This window comes from Aulostomus chinensis, chromosome 24 (genome assembly GCF_037954235.1).
Source record: "Aulostomus chinensis isolate RoL2024-O1b breed Wild chromosome 24, RoL_Achi_v1.0, whole genome shotgun sequence".
NCBI lineage: Eukaryota > Metazoa > Chordata > Actinopteri > Syngnathiformes > Aulostomidae > Aulostomus > Aulostomus chinensis.
The window spans coordinates 17,715,429-17,739,005 of record NC_141343.1 but is presented as its reverse complement, the minus strand read 5'-3'; the positions used below and the strand labels follow the sequence as shown (position 1 = coordinate 17,739,005).

The window sequence follows — 23,577 nt, the reverse complement described above, 5'->3', positions numbered from 1 at the left end:
AATCAGTGATCATTTGGGCGATGGCAGTTTCAAACCCACAGCCTGACAACAATCATGTCCACATCTGTTGACCTTTGCCCTGTTAGGCTACTCAATGCCACTTTTGGAGGGAAAGCTCCAGGCTCAGGAGGAGGAAGCCTGATGTCACCAGTCAGCAAAGTACTCTGGCTCCACGCTGAACTAAGGCTTCACTGTTCCCTCTTTGTTTCCATCACGTCGCAGCTACTTGTTATGTAGCTAACATAACTATAAACTAAAACATAGCCAACAGTCTGGCGAGCTACTTATCGCTAGCTAACAGTCAATAATGTCACTGACAGCTGCAACATCCTGACCTCTGTTTTGTACATGTTGTTCTCTGTACTTGGAGGGATGGATGATCTTCTTTTAATCCATTTTTCCGTCTCTTTTCTTCCACAAAGCCAACCTACTAGGTGCCAGAGACTGAGCAGGGCTAAAACTCCAGTGGAGGAAATGTGGGTAAAATAAATGCACATTACTATTACAACTTCAGTGTATTTAGCTAGCAAATGCTGGAACTACTAGCATAATATATTAGTTAGGGTAGCTAGCAAGGACCTCTTCAGACCAGATGGAACTGAGAGATGGTGAGGAAAAGGTGAGATCAACTATCGTGTTTTTAACCAAATCAGATCAATAACTCCCGAAACAATAAAGAACATAAACAGTGTGAACATGTTATGAAGACTCAACGGACATCTGTGAGACTCCAGGTGGGTCGGTCTGACCCGTGGCCCACTCACCTGCCAGGTAAAGCCGTTTAACCTCCTCCTCAACCCTGCAATGTGTGCAAGGGGGGTTTACAAATTCCCTCCATTTTTCTGCCATTATGTGCCTCCAACAATCCAGATATGGCCTAAAAGATGATGCCATTATACACAAGTGTCCCAGGAAGACGCCCCTCCAGGTCTGAGGGTACCAGTCGTTGATGCTACTGGCAAAGCAGGTGCTACTCTAGCTAGCATGGCTAACAGCACAGGTCCTTCTCTGGGCTGCCCCCCAGTCAGTGTGTTGCTCACTACAGCAGGACAGTTAATTAATAACGTCACAAATATGTATAATTCATCATGAACCAGCTTCCACCTTCTCTCACATCCAACTTTCTCCCTCCACTTATTGAAGAATATGAGATGAAACCGTGTAAAAACAGCTGGGCGGAGCCTGGGGAGGAGCGGAGGCAGAGGTGCGTCCACAGAGACACCTGACTGTAGGATGAACTCCCAGCGCTGAGACCGCGCCATCAAACAACAAGACGGAGCAGGAGGAGCATTTTAGATGAGGCTGATGATGCAACTAAGTGTGCTGGTGATGAAGAGCAGAGGAAGACGAAGATGACGTTCAACACCTGATCAACACAAACAAGACAACATCAACGTTAGACATCGCCTCCTCCTCCTTGTCTTCCTCCCTCCTTAGGCTCTCCCATCTTCTCATTCACACACTGTCCCTCCCCCCTCCTCCCTTCAGCTCTTATCCCTGTATTATTCTAATTTCTTTCTCTCCCTGTCCTGTTTCTCTTCCTCTCTCCCCCATTCCCAAAGAAAAGGGAAAAGAAAAAAAAAACAGGAAAAAAAGACAATGCCTGCCTAAAACTATGACTTCTTAATTTACCTTGTAACACTCTAATAGTAAGTATACTACAACCTGGTAACAACCTGGAATAACCAGGTAATATCCCGTAACAACCTGTAATAACCCAGTAACAATCTGGAAAAAACTCAGTAATAACCCAGTAACAACCTGGTAACAATCTGGTAATATCCCTGTAATAACCCATAACAACCTGTAATAATCCGGAAACAACCTGTAATAACCTGCAACAACCTGGTAATAACCCGTAACAATCTGGTAAAAACTCAGTAATAACCCAGTAACAACCAGGTAAAAATCGGGTAATATCCCTGTAATAACCCCTAACCTGTAATAACCCGGTAATAACCTGTAACAACCTGTAATAACCCGGTAATAACCTGTAACAACCTGTAATAACCCGGTAATAACCTGTGACAACCTGTAATAACCCGTAACAATCTGGTAAAAACTCAGTAATAACCCAGTAACAACCAGGTAAAAATCTGGCAATATCCCTGTAATAACCCCTAACCTGTAATAACCCGGTAATAACCTATAATAACCCGGAAACAACTTGTAATAACCTGATAACGATCTAGTAATATCCCGGTAACAACCTGGTGATAACCTGTGCTCTGTGAGCTTTCGCACGTGTCACAGTCAGACACATGTCAAAGTGCCGGTGATTTTCAGGTGGACCTGCTCCATCACCTGTGACGCTCACACAGCAGCAGGTGCGGAGACACCCCCTGTTGGCTGTTACAAATTCTGAATCTGATACAAAAATCATTAGCTGCAGATCTGTCACTACAGGTCGACCTTTATTTTGCAGTGCAGGAGCCACGTTAAGTAACACAATTAAAAGATGAACTCAATACAACACAAGTTTTTGATCTGTTTCAATGGCATCAACAAAATCAAGATGAATCTGAGCCTCTCTCTTCCCCGACTGGACTTTCACTTGAGTAGCTACTAAATTACCTCCCGTCTTTTGATTTGATTTCTGTGGATCCGCAAAACAGGTGGGATCTCAAAGGTAAGAGCGGTTAGTGGCTAAAAGAAAAGGAACAACCTGGACAGAAAATAACGACAGAAACGGTTCAGCCTGAAAACAAACTAACTATTTTAGCCTTCAGAATTTCATCAAATATTTGCATTTAAAACTCCACAAATATTCAAATGACAATACATTTCAAAGTTGTTCATAGAGTCAAAGTGACACGCAAACTCACAAACAAGAGTGTAACGTAGTTTGTGATGGAGGTCAAATCAGACTCAGGCTAGTTAGCTTAGCCCAATGACTGGTTGTGGGTGGAAGTGTTAGCATCAGCTAGCTCTGGTCCAGGTTAGTTATCTTAGCCCAATAGCTGGTAGTGGGTGGAAGTGTTAGCATCAGCTAGCTCAGGTCCAGGCTAGTTATCTTAGCCCAATAGCTGGTAGTGGGTGGAAGTGTTAGCATCAGCTAGCTCAGGTCCAGGATGCTGGTGTGTCCAGCAGGAACCAAGGACCCAAGTTCCAATGGAGCTTTGGAGGTGCTGCGTCAAATCACTGCGCCCAGTCAGGAAAGTAGTTCCGGCTATGTGTCTGATTCTACCACTACAATGTCTCCTCATGTTAAACTGGTATTCATCACCAAGGCTAAACACAACCCTCCTGATATTAATGCAGGCAGAGACGGAGCTACGCTAACACTTCCCACCCACTACCAGTCATTGTGCTAAGCTAACTAGCATGTTTGTCTAAGGTTACGAGCCAACTGGGCACAGAATTGTCTCCATGTGTATTTTAGTGCAGATCTCAGCAACTGGTGTCCCTGTTGAGGCCTTCTGGGTAACGTGAGGTGAACATCAGATGTGAGATCCGACGGAATCATGCAAACATTGTGTCTCTTCTAGTTTTCACGAGAATAGGAGTTGATAGAAGAAGTTAAATACTCCTCACAAACAGGGATCAAAGAGAGGGAGGGAGGGACCAAACAGACATAAAAACACTGTCAGGAAGGAACACAGTCCCACCTCCTCCTCCTGCTCCCTTATCTAACTCTTCTGCTGCAACAAGAAAACACTGCCACTTCTTAACATCGTGGTGGGCTTCAAAATTGCGGACTCAGTCAGTAGAACTGTGAGCCCATGTAGTGCCTCTGGCTTTGGGAGGCAGGGAGGGGGAGGGTGGAAAGAGGGAAGGGAGAAGGCGGGGGAGGAGGTTGAGCAAGGCAGGAGGCAAACGGTCCCACACCTCCACCGCTCAGTAACCTGGGACTGGTGGTGGCGGGTGAAATGGCGAGTGGAGGAGAGGGGCTGCTGGAGGAGTCACAGGATGCTCCCGTCAGGAAGGACGAGTCTAGAGGAGAGGAAGTAGAACCTTCTGTCATCCAAGCTAACACGGCAGAGCCCAGATGATGGCATATTAGCAATGCTAACGCTAGGTTAAGGCACTGCCATTGCAAGGGTGCATCAGTGGACAGAACCCAGAACAGAAGAGAAAAATCAGCCTGCGTGTGCCGAAGTGGGAGTTGTTGATGTTTCTTTGTTGGTCCAAACATGTGGCACCGCCGAGTGCTGCCAAGTCAGGTCAGGTTTATTAGTGTGTCACCAAACCCCAACCAAAGTTCAGTCCTGACTCTGTCCAAGTAGAGCAGGTCCAGCACCTCCCTCCTTCAATGAACCTCCACCCAACAATTCTCCATCAGCAGCACATCCTGCAACAGCAGCCACCAGAACCTTCCTTTACCAGGCAGGAACACGCTGTGATGTCACCAGGTGTGATGCCTTGTAGTGTGGGACGTTGTTTGTGTTTAACTGCCACTACTGGACGTGTCCATCATCCAGAACTCTGAAGCCACCTGCTCAGACTCCACCCATCTGTTCACTCCTTTCATCCAAATCAAAGACACCAAAACCCAGGAATGAGTTCTGCCTACCAAATATGTCCGTGCGTGCGCCCGCCTGCGTGTATGCACTTGCACTCGAGTGTGTGTGTGTGTGTATACCCAGATTCCAGAGTGCAGTCTGTGCCGCCAGCTCTTTGGCGTCATCCAGCAGCACACAAAGCTTGTCTGGTATGTAGGTGCTTTGAGTTGACACAATCACCACCTGCACACACGCGCACACACACACACACACACACACACACACACACACACACACACACACACACAATCTTCGTTCAGTCACATCAGTCCCACCCATAGCCCCTCACCAACAATACCACATGAACAACAGCAGTTTTGGCACACGATTATTTGTTTATCATCCCCGTCATTACTGTCATCTGGAAAGCTGGAGGACTCCTACTGCTGCTGTTCAGACACAAATGTAGTGTTAACCCTCACCACTCTGGCCACAGCTTCAGAGCAGAAATCTTTTTAAAATCTCCACAAGCATACAAGTCTCTGGTAGTGAATCATGAGCCGCATGGTCCTTTGAACAGCAGCCCTAATGTGACCACCGTTGGCAGTAAAAGTATGACTGGAAGAAGCAGTAGGTAATCATAGAAGCAGTAGTAAAAGCAGTGGTGGTGGTGGTGGTAGCAGTAACAGTACTAGCAGCAGAAGTAGTACCAAATTCAAGCTGCAAGCAGCGTTGTGAGGGCCTGAGCCCTGGCCTGAACCCCAGGGTGTCCTGGTCCAGTGTGGAGGCCTTGTAGTTGAGGAGTTAGAAGCCTGAGTCTGATCAGAGAGTGAGAGCAGAGCTGAGAGCTGGCCCTTTAAGAACCCCTCCCCACTGCTCTGTCTCTGATCTGTGCTAGAGAGAGAGCAGAGCTGAGAGCTGGCCCTTTAAGAACCCCTCCCCCACTGCTCTGTCTTTGATCTGTGCTAGAGTGAGAGCAGAGCTGAGAGCTGGCCCTTTAAGAACCCCTCCCCCACTGCTCTGTCTCTGATCTGTGCTAGAGTGAGAGCAGAGCTGAGAGCTGGCCCTTTAAGAACCCCTCCCCCACTGCTCTGTCTCTGATCTGTGCTAGAGTGAGAGCAGAGCTGAGAGCTGGCCCTTTAAGAACCCCTCCCCCACTGCTCTGTCTTTGATCTGTGCTAGAGTGAGAGCAGAGCTGAGAGCTGGCCCTTTAAGAACCCCTCCCCCACTGCTCTGTCTTTGATCTGTGCTAGAGTGAGAGCAGAGCTGAGAGCTGGCCCTTTAAGAACCCCTCCCCACTGCTCTGTCTCTGATCTGTGCTAGAGTGAGAGCAGAGCTGAGAGCTGGCCCTTTAAGAACCCCTCCCCACTGCTCTGTCTCTGATCTGTGCTAGAGAGAGAGCAGAGCTGAGAGCTGGCCCTTTAAGAACCCCTCCCCACTGCTCTGTCTTTGATCTGTGCTAGAGTGAGAGCAGAGCTGAGAGCTGGCCCTTTAAGAACCCCTCCCCCACTGCTCTGTCTTTGATCTGTGCTAGAGTGAGAGCAGAGCTGAGAGCTGGCCCTTTAAGAACCCCTCCCCCACTGCTCTGTCTTTGATCTGTGCTAGAGTGAGAGCAGAGCTGAGAGCTGGCCCTTTAAGAACCCCTCCCCCACTGCTCTGTCTCTGATCTGTGCTAGAGTGAGAGCAGAGCTGAGAGCTGGCCCTTTAAGAACCCCTCCCCCACTGCTCTGTCTCTGATCTGTGCTAGAGTGAGAGCAGAGCTGAGAGCTGGCCCTTTAAGAACCCCTCCCCACTGCTCTGTCTTTGATCTGTGCTAGAGTGAGAGCAGAGCTGAGAGCTGGCCCTTTAAGAACCCCTCCCCCACTGCTCTGTCTCTGATCTGTGCTAGAGTGAGAGCAGAGCTGAGAGCTGGCCCTTTAAGAACCCCTCCCCCACTGCTCTGTCTTTGATCTGTGCTAGAGTGAGAGCAGAGCTGAGAGCTGGCCCTTTAAGAACCCCTCCCCCACTGCTCTGTCTTTGATCTGTGCTAGAGTGAGAGCAGAGCTGAGAGCTGGCCCTTTAAGAACCTCTCTCCCACTGCTCTGTCTTTGATCTGTGCTAGAGTGAGAGCAGAGCTGAGAGCTGGCCCTTTAAGAACCCCTCCCCACTGCTCTGTCTTTGATCTGTGCTAGAGTGAGAGCAGAGCTGAGAGCTGGCCCTTTAAGAACCCCTCCCCCACTGCTCTGTCTCTGATCTGTGCTAGAGTGAGAGCAGAGCTGAGAGCTGGCCCTTTAAGAACCCCTCCCCCACTGCTCTGTCTTTGATCTGTGCTAGAGTGAGAGCAGAGCTGAGAGCTGGCCTTTTAAGAACCCCTCCCCCACTGCTCTGTCTTTGATCTGTGCTAGAGTGAGAGCAGAGCTGAGAGCTGGCCCTTTAAGAACCCCTCCCCACTGCTCTGTCTTTGATCTGTGCTAGAGTGAGAGCAGAGCTGAGAGCTGGCCCTTTAAGAACCCCTCCCCCACTGCTCTGTCTCTGATCTGTGCTAGAGTGAGAGCAGAGCTGAGAGCCGGCCCTTTAAGAACCCCTCCCCACTGCTCTGTCTTTGATCTGTGCTAGAGAGAGAGCAGAGCTGAGAGCTGGCCCTTTAAGAACCCCTCCCCCACTGCTCTGTCTTTGATCTGTGCTAGAGTGAGAGCAGAGCTGAGAGCTGGCCCTTTAAGAACCCCTCCCCCACTGCTCTGTCTCTGATCTGTGCTAGAGTGAGAGCAGAGCTGAGAGCTGGCCCTTTAAGAACCCCTCCCCCACTGCTCTGTCTTTGATCTGTGCTAGAGTGAGAGCAGAGCTGAGAGCTGGCCCTTTAAGAACCCCTCCCCACTGCTCTGTCTTTGATCTGTGCTAGAGAGAGAGCAGAGCTGAGAGCTGGCCCTTTAAGAACCCCTCCCCCACTGCTCTGTCTTTGATCTGTGCTAGAGAGAGAGCAGAGCTGAGAGCTGGCCCTTTAAGAACCCCTCCCCCACTGCTCTGTCTTTGATCTGTGCTAGAGTGGAGAGAGAGGAGGAGCACCAGGACTGGAGTGGGACAAGAGGAAGAAGTCGGCATACGCTGGTCCAGAGGGACACAGAACACCATGTTCTTGGAGGGGTTTTTGTCAGGAATGCAGTGGTGTGGTTGGTAGAGCTGTGGGATGGATGGTGTAGACGTGAGAAGCGTTTGTTTGACAGTATGAACCCTGAGAGGACACCGTCTCCCCATAGGCTTCCATTGGAAGGTGAAACGTGTCTCCCCCACTTTGACGGCTTGTAAAATCCAAACCATTGACGCTTTTAAAAAGTTTTAATAACTTTTAATTTTAAAGATTTTGTTGGGGAGTAAAAGAAGTCCTGATTTTGACAGGTTTGTCCAATTTGTGGACATTCTGTTGTCGACAGGTGAGGGGTCAGAGTGGAGGAATTGTTGGTCTTCATGAGACGAGTCCAACGGTGTTGGTCCCATGTTTGTGGGACATTCCTGGGAGGAATTATAGCGCTCCAAATTTTCTAGTAGTTGTGTGGCTCCCTAGGTGGCGCTATAGACTTTTGTGGTGGTTTTTTTTGATTCGTGAATGTTTAGCCAGACTGGACAAGTGTGGTGAATTTCAGTGAATTTCATGCATGTTCAGGGGGTGAAATTAGATGATGCTCATATTGGGCGCTCACTGACAGCAAGAACAGTCCAGGACCAGGTTTTGAATGGTGTGGATGTGAAAACCGGCCCAGCTGCCTCATGGGTGTTGGGGGGGGGGGGGGGGGGGGCTGGGACACTGGTTAGTGGGTGTTTGTAGTGTTTTAGTGCTGCTGATGTGTTGCTCTGCTGAGCAAACATGATAGTGAAGTACCTTCAGGATCAGGCCCTAATAATAACAGTCAAAGAAGCAGAAGCATGACAAGTTGCAGTACTAGCTGCAGTAATAACAGCAGAACTAGCAGCAGTAATAACAGCAGTACAAGCAGCAGGAATAACAGCAGTACTAACAGCAGTACTAGCAGCAGCTCTACTAGCAGCAGCAGTACTAACAGCAGTACAAGAAGCAGTAGTACTAACAGCAGTACTAGCAGCAGTAATAACAGCAGTACTAGCAGCAGTCCAAGCAGCAGTACTTGAAGCAGTACGAGCAGCAGCACTACTAGCAGCTGCAGTACTAACAGCAGTACTAGAAGCAGTAGTACTAACAGTAGTACTAGCAGCGGTAATAATAGCAGTAGTAGCAGCAGTCCAAGCAGCAGCAGTACTAACAGCAGTACTAGAAGCAGGAGTACTAACAGCAGTACTAGCAGCAGTAATAGCAGTTGCAGTCTTATCAGCAGTACTAGCAGCAGTAATAACAGCAGTACTAGCAGCAGTCCAAGCAGCAGTACAGACAGCAGCAGTAATAACAGCAGTACTAGCAGCAGTCCAAGCAGCAGTAGCAGCAGTCCAAGCAGCAGTACAGGCAGCAGCAGTACTAACAGCAGTACTGGCAGCAGCAGTACTAGCAGCAGTACTAGCAGCAGTAATAACAGCAGTACTAGCAGCAGCAGTACTAACAGCAGCGCTAGAAGCAGTAGTACTAAAAGCAGTCCTCGCAGCAGTACTAGCAGCTGCAGTATTATCAGCAGTAATAACAGCAGGACTTGAAGCAGTCCTCGCAGCAGTAATAACAGCAGTCCTAGCAGCAGTAATAACAGCAGTACTACCAGCAGTAATAACAGCAGTACTGGCAGCAGTCCTAGCAGCAGTACTGGTTGCAGTACTGGCAGCAGGAATAATACCAGCAATCCTAGCAGCAGTAATAACAGCAGTACTAGCAGCAGTAATAACAGCAGTACAGGCAGTAGCAGTAATAACAGCAGTAATAGCAGTACTAGCAGCAGTAATAACAGCAGTACTTGAAGCAGTACTCGCAGCAGCACTACTAGCAGCAGCAGTACTAACAGAAGTACTAGCAGCAGTAATAACAGCAGTACAGTTACAGGCAGTAGCAGTAATAACAGCAGTAGTAGCAGTACTAGCAGCAGTAATAACAGCAGTACTAGCAGCAGTAATAACAGCAGTACTAGCAGCAGTAATAACAGCAGTACTTGAAGCAGTACTAGCAGCAGAACTACTAGCAGCAGCAGTACTAACAGCAGTACTAGCAGCAGTAATAACAGCAGTCCTAACAGCTGCAGTATTATTAGCAGTAATCACAGCAGTACTACCAGCAGCAGTACTACCAGCAGTAATAACAGCAGTACTTGCAGCAGTCCTAGCAGCAGTAATAACAGCAGTATTTGCAGCAGTCCTAGCAGCAGTACTAGCAACAGTAATAACAGCAGTACTAGCAGCAGTAATAGCAGTTGCAGTATTATCAGCAGTACTACCAGCAGTAATAACAGCAGTATTTGCAGCAGTCCGAGCAGCAGTACTAGCAACAGTAATAACAGCAGTACTAGCAGCAGTAATAGCAGTTGCAGTATTATCCGCAGTACTAGCAGCAGTAATAACAGCAGTACTAGCAGCAGTCCAAGCAGCAGTACAGACAGCAGCAGTAATAACAGCAGTACTAGCAGCAGTCCAAGCAGCAGTAGCAGCAGTAATAGCAGCAGTACTAACAGCAGTCCTCAAAGCAGTACTAACAGCAGCACTACAAGCAGCAGCAGTACTAACAGTAGCACTAGAAGCAGTAGTACTAACAGCAGTCCTCACAGCAGTACTAACAGCAGCAGTACTAGCAGCAGTCCAAGCAGCAGTACAGGCAGCAGCAGTACTAACAGCAGTACTGGCAGCAGCAGTACTAGCAGCAGTAATAACAGCAGTACTAGCAGCAGCAGTACTAACAGCAGCGCTAGAAGCAGTAGTACTAAAAGCAGTCCTCGCAGAAGTACTAGCAGCTGCAGTATTATCAGCAGTAATAACAGCAGGACTTGAAGCAGTCCTCGCAGCAGTACTAGCAGCAGTAATAACAGCAGTCCTAGCAGCAGTAATAACAGCAGTCCTAGCAGCAGTAATAACAGCAGTACAGGCAGTAGCAGTAATAACAGCAGTACTGGCAGCAGTCCTAGCAGCAGTACTGGTTGCAGTACTGGCAGCAGGAATAATACCAGCAATCCTAGCAGCAGTAATAACAGCAGTACTAGCAGCAGTAATAACAGCAGTACAGGCAGTAGCAGTAATAACAGCAGTAATAGCAGTACTAGCAGCAGTAATAACAGCAGTACAGGCAGTAGCAGTAATAACAGTAGTAATAGCAGTACTAGCAGCAGTAATAACAGCAGTACTTGAAGCAGTACTCGCAGCAGCACTACTAGCAGCAGCAGTACTAACAGAAGTACTAGCAGCAGTAATAACAGCAGTACAGTTACAGGCAGTAGCAGTAATAACAGCAGTAGTAGCAGTACTAGCAGCAGTAATAACAGCAGTACTAGCAGCAGTAATAACAGCAGTACTTGAAGCAGTACTAGCAGCAGCACTACTAGCAGCAGCAGTACTAACAGAAGTACTAGCAGCAGTAATAACAGCAGTACAGTTACAGGCAGTAGCAGTAATAACAGCAGTAGTAGCAGTACTAGCAGCAGTAATAACAGCAGTACTAGCAGCAGTAATAACAGCAGTACTTGAAGCAGTACTAGCAGCAGCACTACTAGCAGCAGCAGTACTAACAGCAGTACTAGCAGCAGTAATAACAGCAGTCCTAACAGCTGCAGTATTATTAGCAGTAATCACAGCAGTACTACCAGCAGCAGTACTACCAGCAGTAATAACAGCAGTACTTGCAGCAGTCCTAGCAGCAGTAATAACAGCAGTATTTGCAGCAGTCCTAGCAGCAGTACTAGCAACAGTATAACAGCAGTACTAGCAGCAGCAGTACTAACAGCAGTAATAAAGTAATAACAGCTATACTAGCAGCAACAGTACTAATCGCAGTGCTACCAGCAGTAATAGCAGCAGTACTTGCAGCAGTAATAACAGCAGTCCAAGCAGCAGCAATACCAACAGTGCTAGCAGCAGCAGCACTAGCATTAGCACCAGCAGCAGTACTAGCAGCAGCAGCACTAGCATTAACACTAGCAGCAGGAATAGCATTAGCACTAGCACTAGCAGCAGTACTAGCAGCAGTACTAGCAGTAGAAGCACCAGCAGCAGGAGTACTAGCAGCAACAGCACTAGCATTAGCACTAGCAACACCACTAGCAGCAGTACTAGCATTAGCACTAGCAGCAGTAGCACTAGCATTAGCACGAGCAGCAGTACTAGCAGCACTAGCATTAGCACTAGCAGCAGCAGTATTAGCAGCAGCACTAGCAGCAGAAGTACTAGCAGCAGCAGCAATAGCATTAGCACTAGCATCAGCATGAGCACTAGCAGCAGCACTAGCAGCAGAAGTACTAGCAGCAGCAATAGCATTAGCACTAGCATCAGCATGAGCACTAGCAGCAGCACTAGCAGCAGTACTAGCAGTAGCAGCACCAGCAGTACTAGCAGCAACAGCACTAGCATTAGCACTAGCAACACCACTAGCAGCAGTACTAGCAGCAGCAGCACTAGCATTAGCACTAGAAGCAGCAGCACTAGCAGCAGCAGCATTAATACTTGCAGCAGCACTAGCATGAGCACTAGCAGCAGTACTAGCAGTAGCAGCAGCAGCAGCAGCAGTACTAGCAGCAGCAGCACTATCATTAGCACTAGCAGCAGTACTAGCAGTAGCAGCAGCAGCAGCAGTACTAGCAGCAGCAGCACTAGCATTAGCACTAGAAGCAGCAGCACTAGCAGCAGCAGCATTAATACTTGCAGCAGCACTAGCATGAGCACTAGCAGCAGTACTAGCAGTAGCAGCAGCAGCAGCAGCAGTACTAGCAGCAGCAGCACTATCATTAGCACTAGCAGCAGTACTAGCAGTAGCAGCAGCAGCAGCAGTACTAGCAGCAGCAGCAGCACTATCATTAGCACTAGCAGCAGTACTAGCAGTAGCAGCAGCAGCAGCAGCAGCACTATCATTAGCACTAGCAGCAGTACTAGCAGTAGCAGCAGCAGCAGCAGCAGTACTAGCAGCAGCAGCACTATCATTAGCACTAGCAGCAGTACTAGCAGTAGCAGCAGCAGCAGCAGCACTATCATTAGCACTAGCAGCAGTACTAGCAGTAGCAGCACCAGCAGCAGCAGTACTAGCAGCAGCAGTGATGCAGTGTCAGTCAAACATGGCAGCAGTCAAGCGGTGTGCTGCTTGGTTACAGGAAGTGAAGCTAACTAAGGGATGGTACCAGACTCGTGGTCAATCAGTCATCATGGCGTTCAGGTACAGGCGTGGTGTGTTTTCAGGATGATGTCAGCACCTTGAAGAGCAGCAGCAGGGCTCCGTCCTGGCCGGGCGTGGAGTATAGCTGATACTCGGGGGGCGGCCAGTGGTGGCGGCGGCAATAGACCTCCAGCAGGCTGACAGCTGAGTAGATCTGACTCTGTTTGAGTGACAGCAGGCTGGTGGGGCTCAGGGGGGTGCCGGGCAGCAGGGGGAGGACCTGGCGCTCCAAATCCCCCGATGCTACGGGAGACCACCAAGCAGAGTTAGAGCCTCACCGTCACCTCAACTGATGGCACATCTGATACTCTCAGGTTAACGCCACCGTCAAGTCCATGTTCGTCCTCTTACAGACATCCTGGTGAGGACGGAGGACGTCTCTTCATATATACACACTACATACACATTTCAGAGAAGAGTTCTCACCTTGACTTAAACTTGTGCAGCATTTTGAAGTTTGGCAGTGGAAAGTAAGCATGAGAAGTATCATGATAGCGTCATGACTTGTGATCTAAGTAGAGCAGTAATACTGTACTGTGATTCTACCTGTTGAAGTATGACAGCAGAAAGGTGGGTGGAAAAAGTGATGTGAAAAACCTCCCTCCATTTCCCAGCAAGGTTTTTCCTGTGCTGCAGTTTTTCTAGTCTTTTCTGATCAAGAGTGAAAGCCGATTGGCGGGATGGTGACTGCACCTGTCCTGTGGCACACCTGCACGTGAGGTACGTGTGCACCTTATGTTGGAGGGGCAAGTCAGCAGTGAAAGGCTTTGTGGGAGATGGAGTCTTCATGTGGCTGAGGGGACCCTGGTAGGTTGTCAGGGATGTTCTCATGGCCTGAGTGCTGAGCAGCATTTTCATGCAAGCTGCAGAAACGCCATAAAACAAATGGAAAATGAGCAGATTTCATTAGGGTTCATCCAATCAGTGTGGTTATGCTGCTCCAGCCTCACGATGAAGGTCACATGACTGGTACTTTCAATTCATATGATAAGCACGCAGCTTCAGCTGTGCTGGAGTCGCTCTGCTCCCTCTACGCCCGTACGCCAGTGAGGAGACGAGTCCCCTCAGCTTCATGACCACATGGCGCCATCAATGATTATTAGCGTCTCTGTGTTTCTGATACACACACAACCTCCACCCACCAATGCCCACCAGTACACAACACTATATTATTACAATACTGGCATGATGGTCTCTCCGTCCTTGTCCCCGCCTGTCCCTGTCCCTTCTTCCTTATCAGTCTCTCTGTCTCCCACTCCCTCAGAGAGGTTGGAACTTGCTCTACTACCAAGTGTCACCAGAGAACTTCTGTTGACAAATAAAACTGACCTGAGTCTGAACTCCAGCAGCTGGACCACTGCTGGACATCATGGGAGTCTCTGCTCCGGAGGAAAAAGCCTCAACAAGACAAGTTCACTCCGCTTGAATGAAGCAGACCTGAGACCACAAATGACCCAGATGTCTCTCTGGGTCGGCTCTCCACAGAGAAGCAGCAGTTCATCCACCCAGAGCCACTCGCCTCCTCGCAGCTGTCCCTCGCTGTCAACCTCTTGTTACAGCAGAAACCACCTCATAAATATTCCACAGACCATTTGAGGAAAAGTGAACTGAGGAACTTTTCTCATTTCCAGAAATGTCTGCAGGCGTCAGGGGCCAGATTATTATCAGGATGTACCGATGCAAGAGCGGCGCTCTACTGCAGAGGTCTGTGATGAATTAAACAGTCAAACCTGTTCAGAGCTGACATTAATGCCACATTAAATTAATGCCACTGACATTAATGACGCCATTTCACAAGCACCAAAACTTCCTATAACGAGCAGAATTGGAGCACATCCCAGATTTGATAGGAGCCAAGCCTTGCAGAAGTTGTGATAATCTCACGGAGGAACATCCTCCTTCATCAGAGTCCTCTTTCTCTCCTGTCTCTCTTGTAGCCGTTTTTGTTCTCCATCTCCCCCACAACCTGGCTGCCAAATGCTAATCTAGCTAGCCCCTTACTGTAGCAGCTCAGTGGCTTGTTAAGAGTCAGTGCAGGTGCCGTTTCAAAAACAGGCTCAAACACTTCCCCTGCTTCCATGGACCGGGTCACATGGGGTCCTCTACAGGTCACAGGACCAACAGATATTTTTAGGCCACAAGATAGAACTTGTTCCCACTATTAAATGAATTTGTTGCCGCAAGATAAAATATAGTATATGTAGTGGCCAAAAGTCAGTAAAATTACATTAAATTGGGGTTCTACCTTGTAGCCACAACAATCGATGTCTCTTTGTCCCAACGTCTTCTTCAGGGCTCTACTGGTTCAAAGTGGGTTTCACAACAGCACTTTGATCAATGTCAAGGTGTTGTTGTGACAACAACAGCATCGGCACACTTGGCTAACGTGAGCTAGCTAGTGTTCTAAAAGACCAAAAGATGAAATGGAGTTGCATGACAGTGCGACGTTAACTTGGCTGGAACATTTCAAGCTAAACAACAGCAAAGCCAGTCCCAGGAGTCTGCTTGGGCCAGAAGGCTAAGATCAGTGTCCCGCTGAGCATGATTGATGATTGGTGCAATACTTCATCCTCACCTGCTGCAGAAGTGTAGATAGGGCTTCCAAGGCACGGAGGCAGGGACACAGGTCTAAGTGTCGAGCATCCATCCCTGACTCCTCCCATCATCCCTCCGTTGTTCTTGTGCAGGAAAGACATCTCATTCCCTCCTCCCCCTGCAACAGTGTTGTTTCTCACATATCCCCTGCTGCTGGACCTCCTCGCCGCCACACTCCCATCTTTGATCCCAGAGGGTCTGGCCAGCGACACCTCCACGGTGGCCTCGTCGATCTGGGTGCCGTCCATGAGGCTGACGGCAGTGATGGCGTCATCGCGGCAGCAGTAGTGGACAAATGCGTAGTCAGTGAGTTTCTTCACTCGCACCACCGAGCCTGGTTTGAAGCGGGAGAACTCCTGGCGAAGGGTTTCTTCGGTAGTACTCAGCGCGAGGTTACGCACCTGATGACCACAAACACAAGGTGGTCAGGAGGTCACCTGGCCATAGGAAACCATGACATCACTGATGAGTGTGGTAACCCACATCCAAATTCCAGATTACAGGGTGAGGTTGGTTGGTTGTGGCGGCCTTGTTCCACCCTCCAGCAACAAAGCATGTCAAGGTAAACGTGTTCACCGTTACTGAGGACGCCACCCGCCGCACATCCTCCACCGCTGCCAACCTTCCACTCATGAATGAGCACAAGTAGAAGCGGTGATTCTGTGTTTTACTTCAAGAATTGACTCTACCTTGGTCGCCGATAGAGAATATTTACAGAAGTAAAAATGACGAGACACGGCTTCTTTCTGCTGGTCAGCATTTGTCCCGCCCATCCGCCACTCAGACTGGACCAAGACGAAGAGAATTTCAAAAAGAAAAGTTTTGCCTCAGGACACGGCTGGCGTGAAGCAGACATGACAGGACACAGAGCCGAAGGAGGTGTGAGGAAAGATGCCTTTTATTTCTTCATTTTGTTGTCACTATTTGTTCTGAGAAAGCGCCACCTAGAGGACGTCACTGACATCGGTGATCAAACGCAGCTGAGCGGAGGTTGATTTAGTGTCTCACACCGCCGCTCAGGGGCCGCCGCTCTAATGGACTTGACATCAGTGTTAAATAGCACTCTGCTGAATTTGTCTGCCCACATCCTCCGGGACTCGATGGTATTACTCCTCAGTGTGCCGTCAGATTCCAAATTAGCCATGACTGATGAGAAGGCCGCTGTCTCTCAATGGCACCGCCGCTGAAATCGGCGGAGCAGCACACACACACACACACACACACACACACACACACACACACACACACGTACGTACACACACAGCAGTGTATGTCCTTGTGGCCATCTCGCCACAGACGGGTGCTCCTTCATTGGCTGCCCCCAGAACCCGCTGCAGCCTTTCAGAATAAAAGGCCCTGTGGTAACCGATCCCCCGGAGGGCACAGCGCTCCAGAGGGGCGCCCCCCTGCAGCACAACTCTCTCCCACCTTTGATCTTGACAAACATGACAAATGTTTTGGAGCGACCTCCTAAAGAGTGACCTATAACTGGTGAGCGGCGCAGCGGAGGAGCCGCTGACCTCTGGGTTTTTTCAGGAGAGAAACATCAATGACGACAGCAAGCACGACCTCGGCTCCCCACGTCAACGTCATAGGAGAGCGATCATGTCTGAAGACTTACGTAAAGGACCCGAACGCGCTGCATGACTTCCTCGTCCACGTCTTTTTCAGGCTCCGCCCAGTCCACCTGGATGGAATGGCCCCACAGCTCGAAGGTTCCTGTCAGGGTCACAGCAGTCAAACACATACACATCATACATCATACATGTACACATCATGCATGCATACCATCATACATGTACACGTCATACACATAAACCGTCATACATGTACACATCATGCCGCATACCATCATACATGTACACGTCATACACATATACCATCATACATGTACACCATCATACATGTACATGTCATACACGTATACCGTCATACATGTACACGTCAAACACATATACCATCATACATGTACACATGTACAACAGATATACATCATACATTTAAACGTCATAAACGTATACCCTCATTAATATACACATCATACACATACAGTATATGTCGTTCCTGTATAAATCATAAAAGTATACAGTCACATTTGTACACTGTACTGTCACACATGTATTCATTAGACATTGTATGTCAGTTGCATGAAGTGAAGACAGGTTCAGTGGTTGCCACATGTGTGTGTGTGAAGGCCTGTGTAGTAATTCTACTGCAGTCGTTTGATCCTTGAGAAGCTCTTCCCACACAAAGGACGTTGTTCTCTGTTCTAGTTCCATCTGCTGGACACAGACTGAATTACATCTACGTCGCTCAGTGACACGTGAAGACGGTTTTAATGATCATTTCGTTCATGTCTTTTGTGTGTATGTGTGTGTGTGTGAGAGAGAGAGAGAGAGAGAGAGATCTAATTCAGAACTTACACAATGATTTATTATTCATACTGATTAAACTCTGGTGACGTCCCCACACTGACAATGGGAATCTTTTCCTGTTCCACACCTCCATTGCCCTCCATCGGAACCGTCTGATGCCATCTCAACACTTGCACCTCCATAGCATCATTACGCTCTGATTCTGGTACCACCCTCTGATTTAAGAACATAACCAGACATCTCCTCGACCATAAATCATGACATCGCAGGAGGACAGGTGACCTTTGACCCATTGACCTCCACATCAACCTCCTCCTGCAGTTACCACAAAGTTTTCAGATGATGTTCCTGCTAGCATACCAGCACCATCAGCGTTCATCGCTGGTGATCACACATCACAATGGCGAGAGGAAGTACTGCAGAACTGCTCTGAACAAACTTCCTTTACTTTTCTGAAGGAGTCAAAACATGACTTACTGAGCGTGTGTGCTCTTCATTTCCTAGTCCACAGTGACATCACTTCTTCCAGAAGCCTTCATAAATCAGCAAGATGGGGCAAAGTCTTACCGGGGATGAGTTTCCTCCTCGCCATGGCTGCTGCTTTGTGAGATTCATACTCAACGAAAGCGAAGCCGCGGTTTCTGCTCCTGTCAGCGGAGCTCGGATAAACGATCACATCCACCACACCATCCGTCACCTGACAAACACAAATATCTGCAGTTACGATGACTGTGCAGAATCGGGGTACAGAGTTGGGGGGTAGGGACGAGGAGCAGGTTCAGGGAGCAGGGACGAGGAGCAGGTTCAGGGAGCAGGGACCGGGAGCAGGGTTGGGGGGCTTCGTCTAACAAACTGCTGGTTTTCCACTCCACCTTCTTCATCTCCTCCAGGATCTCATCCTTCCTCTTCTCTTTGGGGATGGAGCCGATGAAGAGGCGGCAGTTGTCCAGGCTCACACACACGCCGATGTACTTCCCTGGACGGATCTCGTAGTTGTCCAGCATCTGGATGGCTCTCTGAGAGGCGTCTCTGGGACACAGACAGCATCATCCTCAAAGGACAGAACCCCCACTTTGTTTCTGTCCTGCTCGTATATCAGCCAATCACAGTGGCAGATACAGAGCAGAAGTAGACTCACCATAAAAGCCACAAGAGTCACCAGACACCAGTCACCGGACACGAGTCACCAGACACCAGTCACCGGACATGAGTGACCGGACACCAGTCAACGGACACCAGTCACCACACCAGTCACCGGACATGAGTGACCGGACACGAGTCACCAGACACCAGTCACCGGACACCAGTCAACGGACACCAGTCAACGGACACCAGTCACCAGACACCAGTCACCGCACACCAGTCATCGGACACGAGTGACCGGACACGAGTCACCAGACACCAGTCACCGGACACGAGTCAACGGACACCAGTCACCGGACACCAGTCACCGGACATGAGTGACGGTACACCAGTCACCAGACACCAGTCACCGCACACCAGTCATCGGACACGAGTCACCAGACACCAGTCAACAGACACCAGTCACCGGACATGAGTGACCGTACACCAGTCACCAGACACCAGTCACCGGACATGAGTGACCGTACACCAGTCACCAGACACCAGTCACCGGACACCAGTCAATGAACACCAGTCACCGCACACCAGTCATCGGACACGAGTCACCAGACACAAGTCAAAAGACACCAGTCAACGGACACCAGTCACCAGACACCAGTAACCGGACACCAGTCAACGGACATGAGTGACCGGACACCAGTCACCGCACACTAGTCATCGGACACGAGTCAACGGACACCAGTCAACGGACACCAGACACCAGTCACCGGACACCAGTCACCACACACCAGTCATCGAACACCAGTCACCGCACACCAGTCACCAGTCACTGGACACCAGTCACCGGACATGAGTGACCGGACATGAGTCACCAGACACCAGTCATCAGACATCAGACACCAGTCACCGGACACCAGTCACCGCACACCAGTCATCGGACACGAGTCACCAGACACCAGTCAACAGACACCAGTCAAGGGACACCAGTCACCAGATACCAGTCACCGGACACCAGTCACCGGACACCAGTCACCGGACACCAGTCACCGGACACCAGTCACAGGACACCAGTCACACGACACCAGTCAACGGACACCAGTCACCAGACACCAGTCATCAGACACCAGTCACCAGACACCAGTCACCGGACGTGAGTGACCGGACGTGAGTGACCGGACACCAGTCACCGCACACCAGTCACCGGACATGAGTGACTGGACACGAATCACCAGACACCAGTCATCAGACATCAGACACGAGTCACCGGACACCAGTCATCGGACACGAGTCACCAGACACCAGTCAACAGACACCAGTCAAGGGACACCAGTCACCAGATACCAGTCACCGGACACCAGTCACCGGACACCAGTCAACGGACACCAGTCAACGGACACCAGTCAACGGACACCAGTCACCAGACACCAGTAACCGGACACCAGTCAATGGACACCAGTCAACGGACACCAGTCAACGGACATGAGTGACCGGACACTAGTCACCGCACACCAGTCATCGGACACGAGTCAACGGACACCAGTCAACGGACACCAGTCAACGGACATGAGTGACCGGACACTAGTCACCGCACACCAGTCAACGGACACCAGTCAACGGACACCAGTCAACGGCACCAGTCACCGGACACCAGTCAACGGACACCAGTCAACGGCCACCAGTCACCAGACACCAGTCAATGGACACCAGTCACCAGACACCAGTCACCGGACACCAGTCACCAGACACGAGTCACTGGACACCAGTCACCGCACACCAGTCACCGGACACCAGTCACCGGACAGCAGTCAACGGACAGCAGTCATCAGACACGAGTCAACGGATACCAGTCACCAGTCACTGGACACCAGTCACTGGACACCAGTCACTGGACACAAGTCAACGGACACCAGCCAACGGACACCAGCCACCGGACACCAGTGACCGGACACCAGTGACTGGACACCAGTCACCGGACACCAGTCACTGGACATCGGTCAACGGACACCTGTCATCGGACACGAGTCACCGGACACCAGTCAACGGACACCAGTCAACGGACACCAGTCACCGGACACAAGTCACCGGACACAAGTCACAGGACACCAGTCATTGGACACCAGTCACCGGACACCAGTCAACTGACACCAGTCACCGGACACAAGTCACAGGACACCAGTCACCGGACACAAGTCACAGGACACCAGTCATTGGACACCAGTCACCGCACACCAGTCACCGGACACCAGTCACCGGTCACCGGACACCAGTCACCGGACACCAGTCACCACACACCAGTCACCGGACGCGAGTGACCGGACACCAGTCATCGGACACAAGTCAGTGGACACCAGTCACCGGACACCAGTAATCGGACACCAGTCACCGGACACCAGTCAACAGACACCAGTCACTGGACACCAGTCACCAGTCACCGGACACCAGTCAACAGACACCAGTCACCGGACACCAGTAACCGGATCCGGACACCAGTCACCGGACACCAGTCATCGGACACCAGTCACCAGACACCAGTCACCGGACACCAGTCACCGGACACCAGTCATCGGACACCAGTCACCGCACACCAGTCATCGGACACAAGTCAACGGACACCAGTCACCACACACCAATCATCGGACACCAGTCACCACACACCAATCATCGGACACCAGTCACCGGACACCAGTCACCGCACACCAGTCATCGGACACGAGTCACCAGACACAAGTCACCGGACACCAGTCATCGGACACCAGTCATCAGACACCAGTCACCAGACACCAGTCACCAGACACAAGTCACCGCACACCAGTCATCGGACACCAGTCATCAGACACCAGTCACCAGACACCAGTCACCAGACACGAGTCAACGGACACCAGTCATCGGACACCAGTCATCAGACACCAGTCACCAGTCACCAGACACAAGTCACCGCACACCAGTCACCAGACACCAGTCACCAGACACAAGTCACCGCACACCAGTCATCGGACACAGGTTATAGGACAAAAGTGGCCTGAAACAAATCACTGACCACAGGTCATTGGACACAGGCCACTTGACACAAGTCACCAGATGCTGGTCAGCTGACATTAATCACCTCACACTAGTCAGTAAAAACAAGTCACCAGACACAAATCAATGGACATGGGTAACCATATTCTCGTTATCAGACACTTGTCTTTTGACAACAGGACATGGGTCTTTGGACACAGGTCACCAACTGTGTCATCATACACGAGTCACCAGACACGAGTCACAGGACACAATTGACGGAACCAAATCACTGCACACAGATCACGTGATGCAGGTCACATATTGTGACATGTTGTTACCTGCAAGGTGGGAAACATCCTGCAATGTGTCAGTTGTGTACTATGACATCATCAGTATCCCAGCGTGCTGATTGGACAGCGGCCCGTTACCTGCTGGTGTACATGACGAAGGCGTAGCCGCGGTTCTCTCCGCTGAACTCCATCATCAGTCTGAACTCGTAGATGCGGCCCGGGCGCTCAAACAGCGGCACCAGCTCGTCCTCATACATGTCCCTGGGGATCTTCCCCACGAACACCTCGCAGCCCCGCTGAGGAACCGGACCCTCCCAGCCTGTGACACAAACACAGCCCCATCACACCAGCCGCTTCATGACCTGCCAATCAATGTGCTGACTGCCATCGCATCACACACCTGGTGGCGGCCCTCCGTACTTCCTCTGTCCGTTCTCTTGCACCATGTTGTATCCTGTCTTCTCGATCAGAGCAAGCAGAGACATCTCTTTGGTGCAGGACGGCCCCTCGCCCACTTGTGGCACCACCTCACCTGAGTCTCTGTCCATGGCTCTGCCTTTCCAGTGACATCACAGGAAACAGTTCAGGGAGTTAAGAAGCCAAAGGAGGATATACTCACCAAAATAAAAGCATTCTTCATTGACCTGGTTTCATGTTAGTTAATGCAAAAATATTGTTTTACTGAACTTTAACCTTTTTCTCCGTGGATCATGTGACATCATCACGGGTTCATACACAGAAAATGTCCTTTCATCACTATTACATCATTAATGCATATGAGAAATATAACCAAAGTCGATTGCAAAGAGGTGGATTTCAAAAGCCTGCAGACAGATAGATCACATCAGTGGATCGGAACCGAAGCCTGTAGGCCTGCTCGCTCTTAGCCACGTTCAGCTAATATCAGAATAAGTCCGTTTTTATTCCCTCAACATGATGCGTTCACCTGGATGGTGATGCTAACCTTCACCTACACGTTTCCTGGTGTTAAACCCTTGACCATGAGGATTAAGTTCCGCCCGGGCTCTGTTAGCGGTCCAGAGAACAGAACTTTTAGGCCCACTGAGCAACAGGAAGCAGCTCCGATGAAAAGTGGTCCTCCTCTCCTGGATGTTTCATTGGATCTAGCCCAAACTAAACAGCAACGAGCTAAATTGCGGCTAACTCAGTTAGCGTTAGCCTCCGTGCTAGCGGAGGAGCCGCCTCCCGGGACAAACCTGCTCTTACCAGCTCCGCTCCTCGCCATGAGGCGCGAACTGTAAACTCCTCCGAGTTTAACGTTTTTCTTCACAACGGAATACAAATTTGAGGCGGGACCAGTTCTGGGTGTCTGGGATTACACCTTCGCGGGTCTGTCGGTTCACCTCGCAACACGGCGCCACCTTCCCTCTGAGTGGCCGAGACTGGCGGCGGGTCTGCGTTAGCCAATCAGAACGCGCCAATCTGAGGCACGTGGGCGGGACATGACCAAATCGCGTGTTTGGCTAAAACAACAACAACAACAAGAATTATAACAATAAATG

The 23,577-nt window shown here is 50.0% G+C and overlaps 1 protein-coding gene across 4 annotated transcripts; it reads right to left on the bottom strand.

Moving 5' to 3' along the window:
* Nucleotides 1-2,400: 2,400 nt before the first annotated feature.
* rbm46 (RNA binding motif protein 46) lies at nt 2,401-23,452 on the bottom strand. 4 transcript variants are annotated; one of them, XM_086197820.1, is made up of 10 exons: nt 23,282-23,452; nt 22,455-22,610; nt 22,193-22,373; nt 18,554-18,710; nt 18,249-18,378; nt 16,928-17,025; nt 15,287-15,707; nt 12,749-12,954; nt 4,583-4,685; nt 2,401-3,933 (listed from the first exon to the last, which is right to left on the bottom strand). In XM_086197820.1, the coding sequence occupies exons 1-10, from the start codon at nt 23,298-23,300 to the stop codon at nt 3,704-3,706; spliced, it is 1,701 nt and encodes a 566-aa protein (XP_086053946.1). In that variant the 5' UTR covers nt 23,301-23,452; the 3' UTR covers nt 2,401-3,703. The 4 variants fall into 4 exon arrangements, with proteins under 4 accessions (XP_086053946.1, XP_086053948.1, XP_086053947.1 ...); XM_086197822.1 differs by having other exon boundaries at nt 22,455-22,606; XM_086197821.1 differs by lacking the exon at nt 23,282-23,452 and adding an exon at nt 23,019-23,260.
* Between the last annotated feature and the right edge of the window lie 125 nt (nt 23,453-23,577).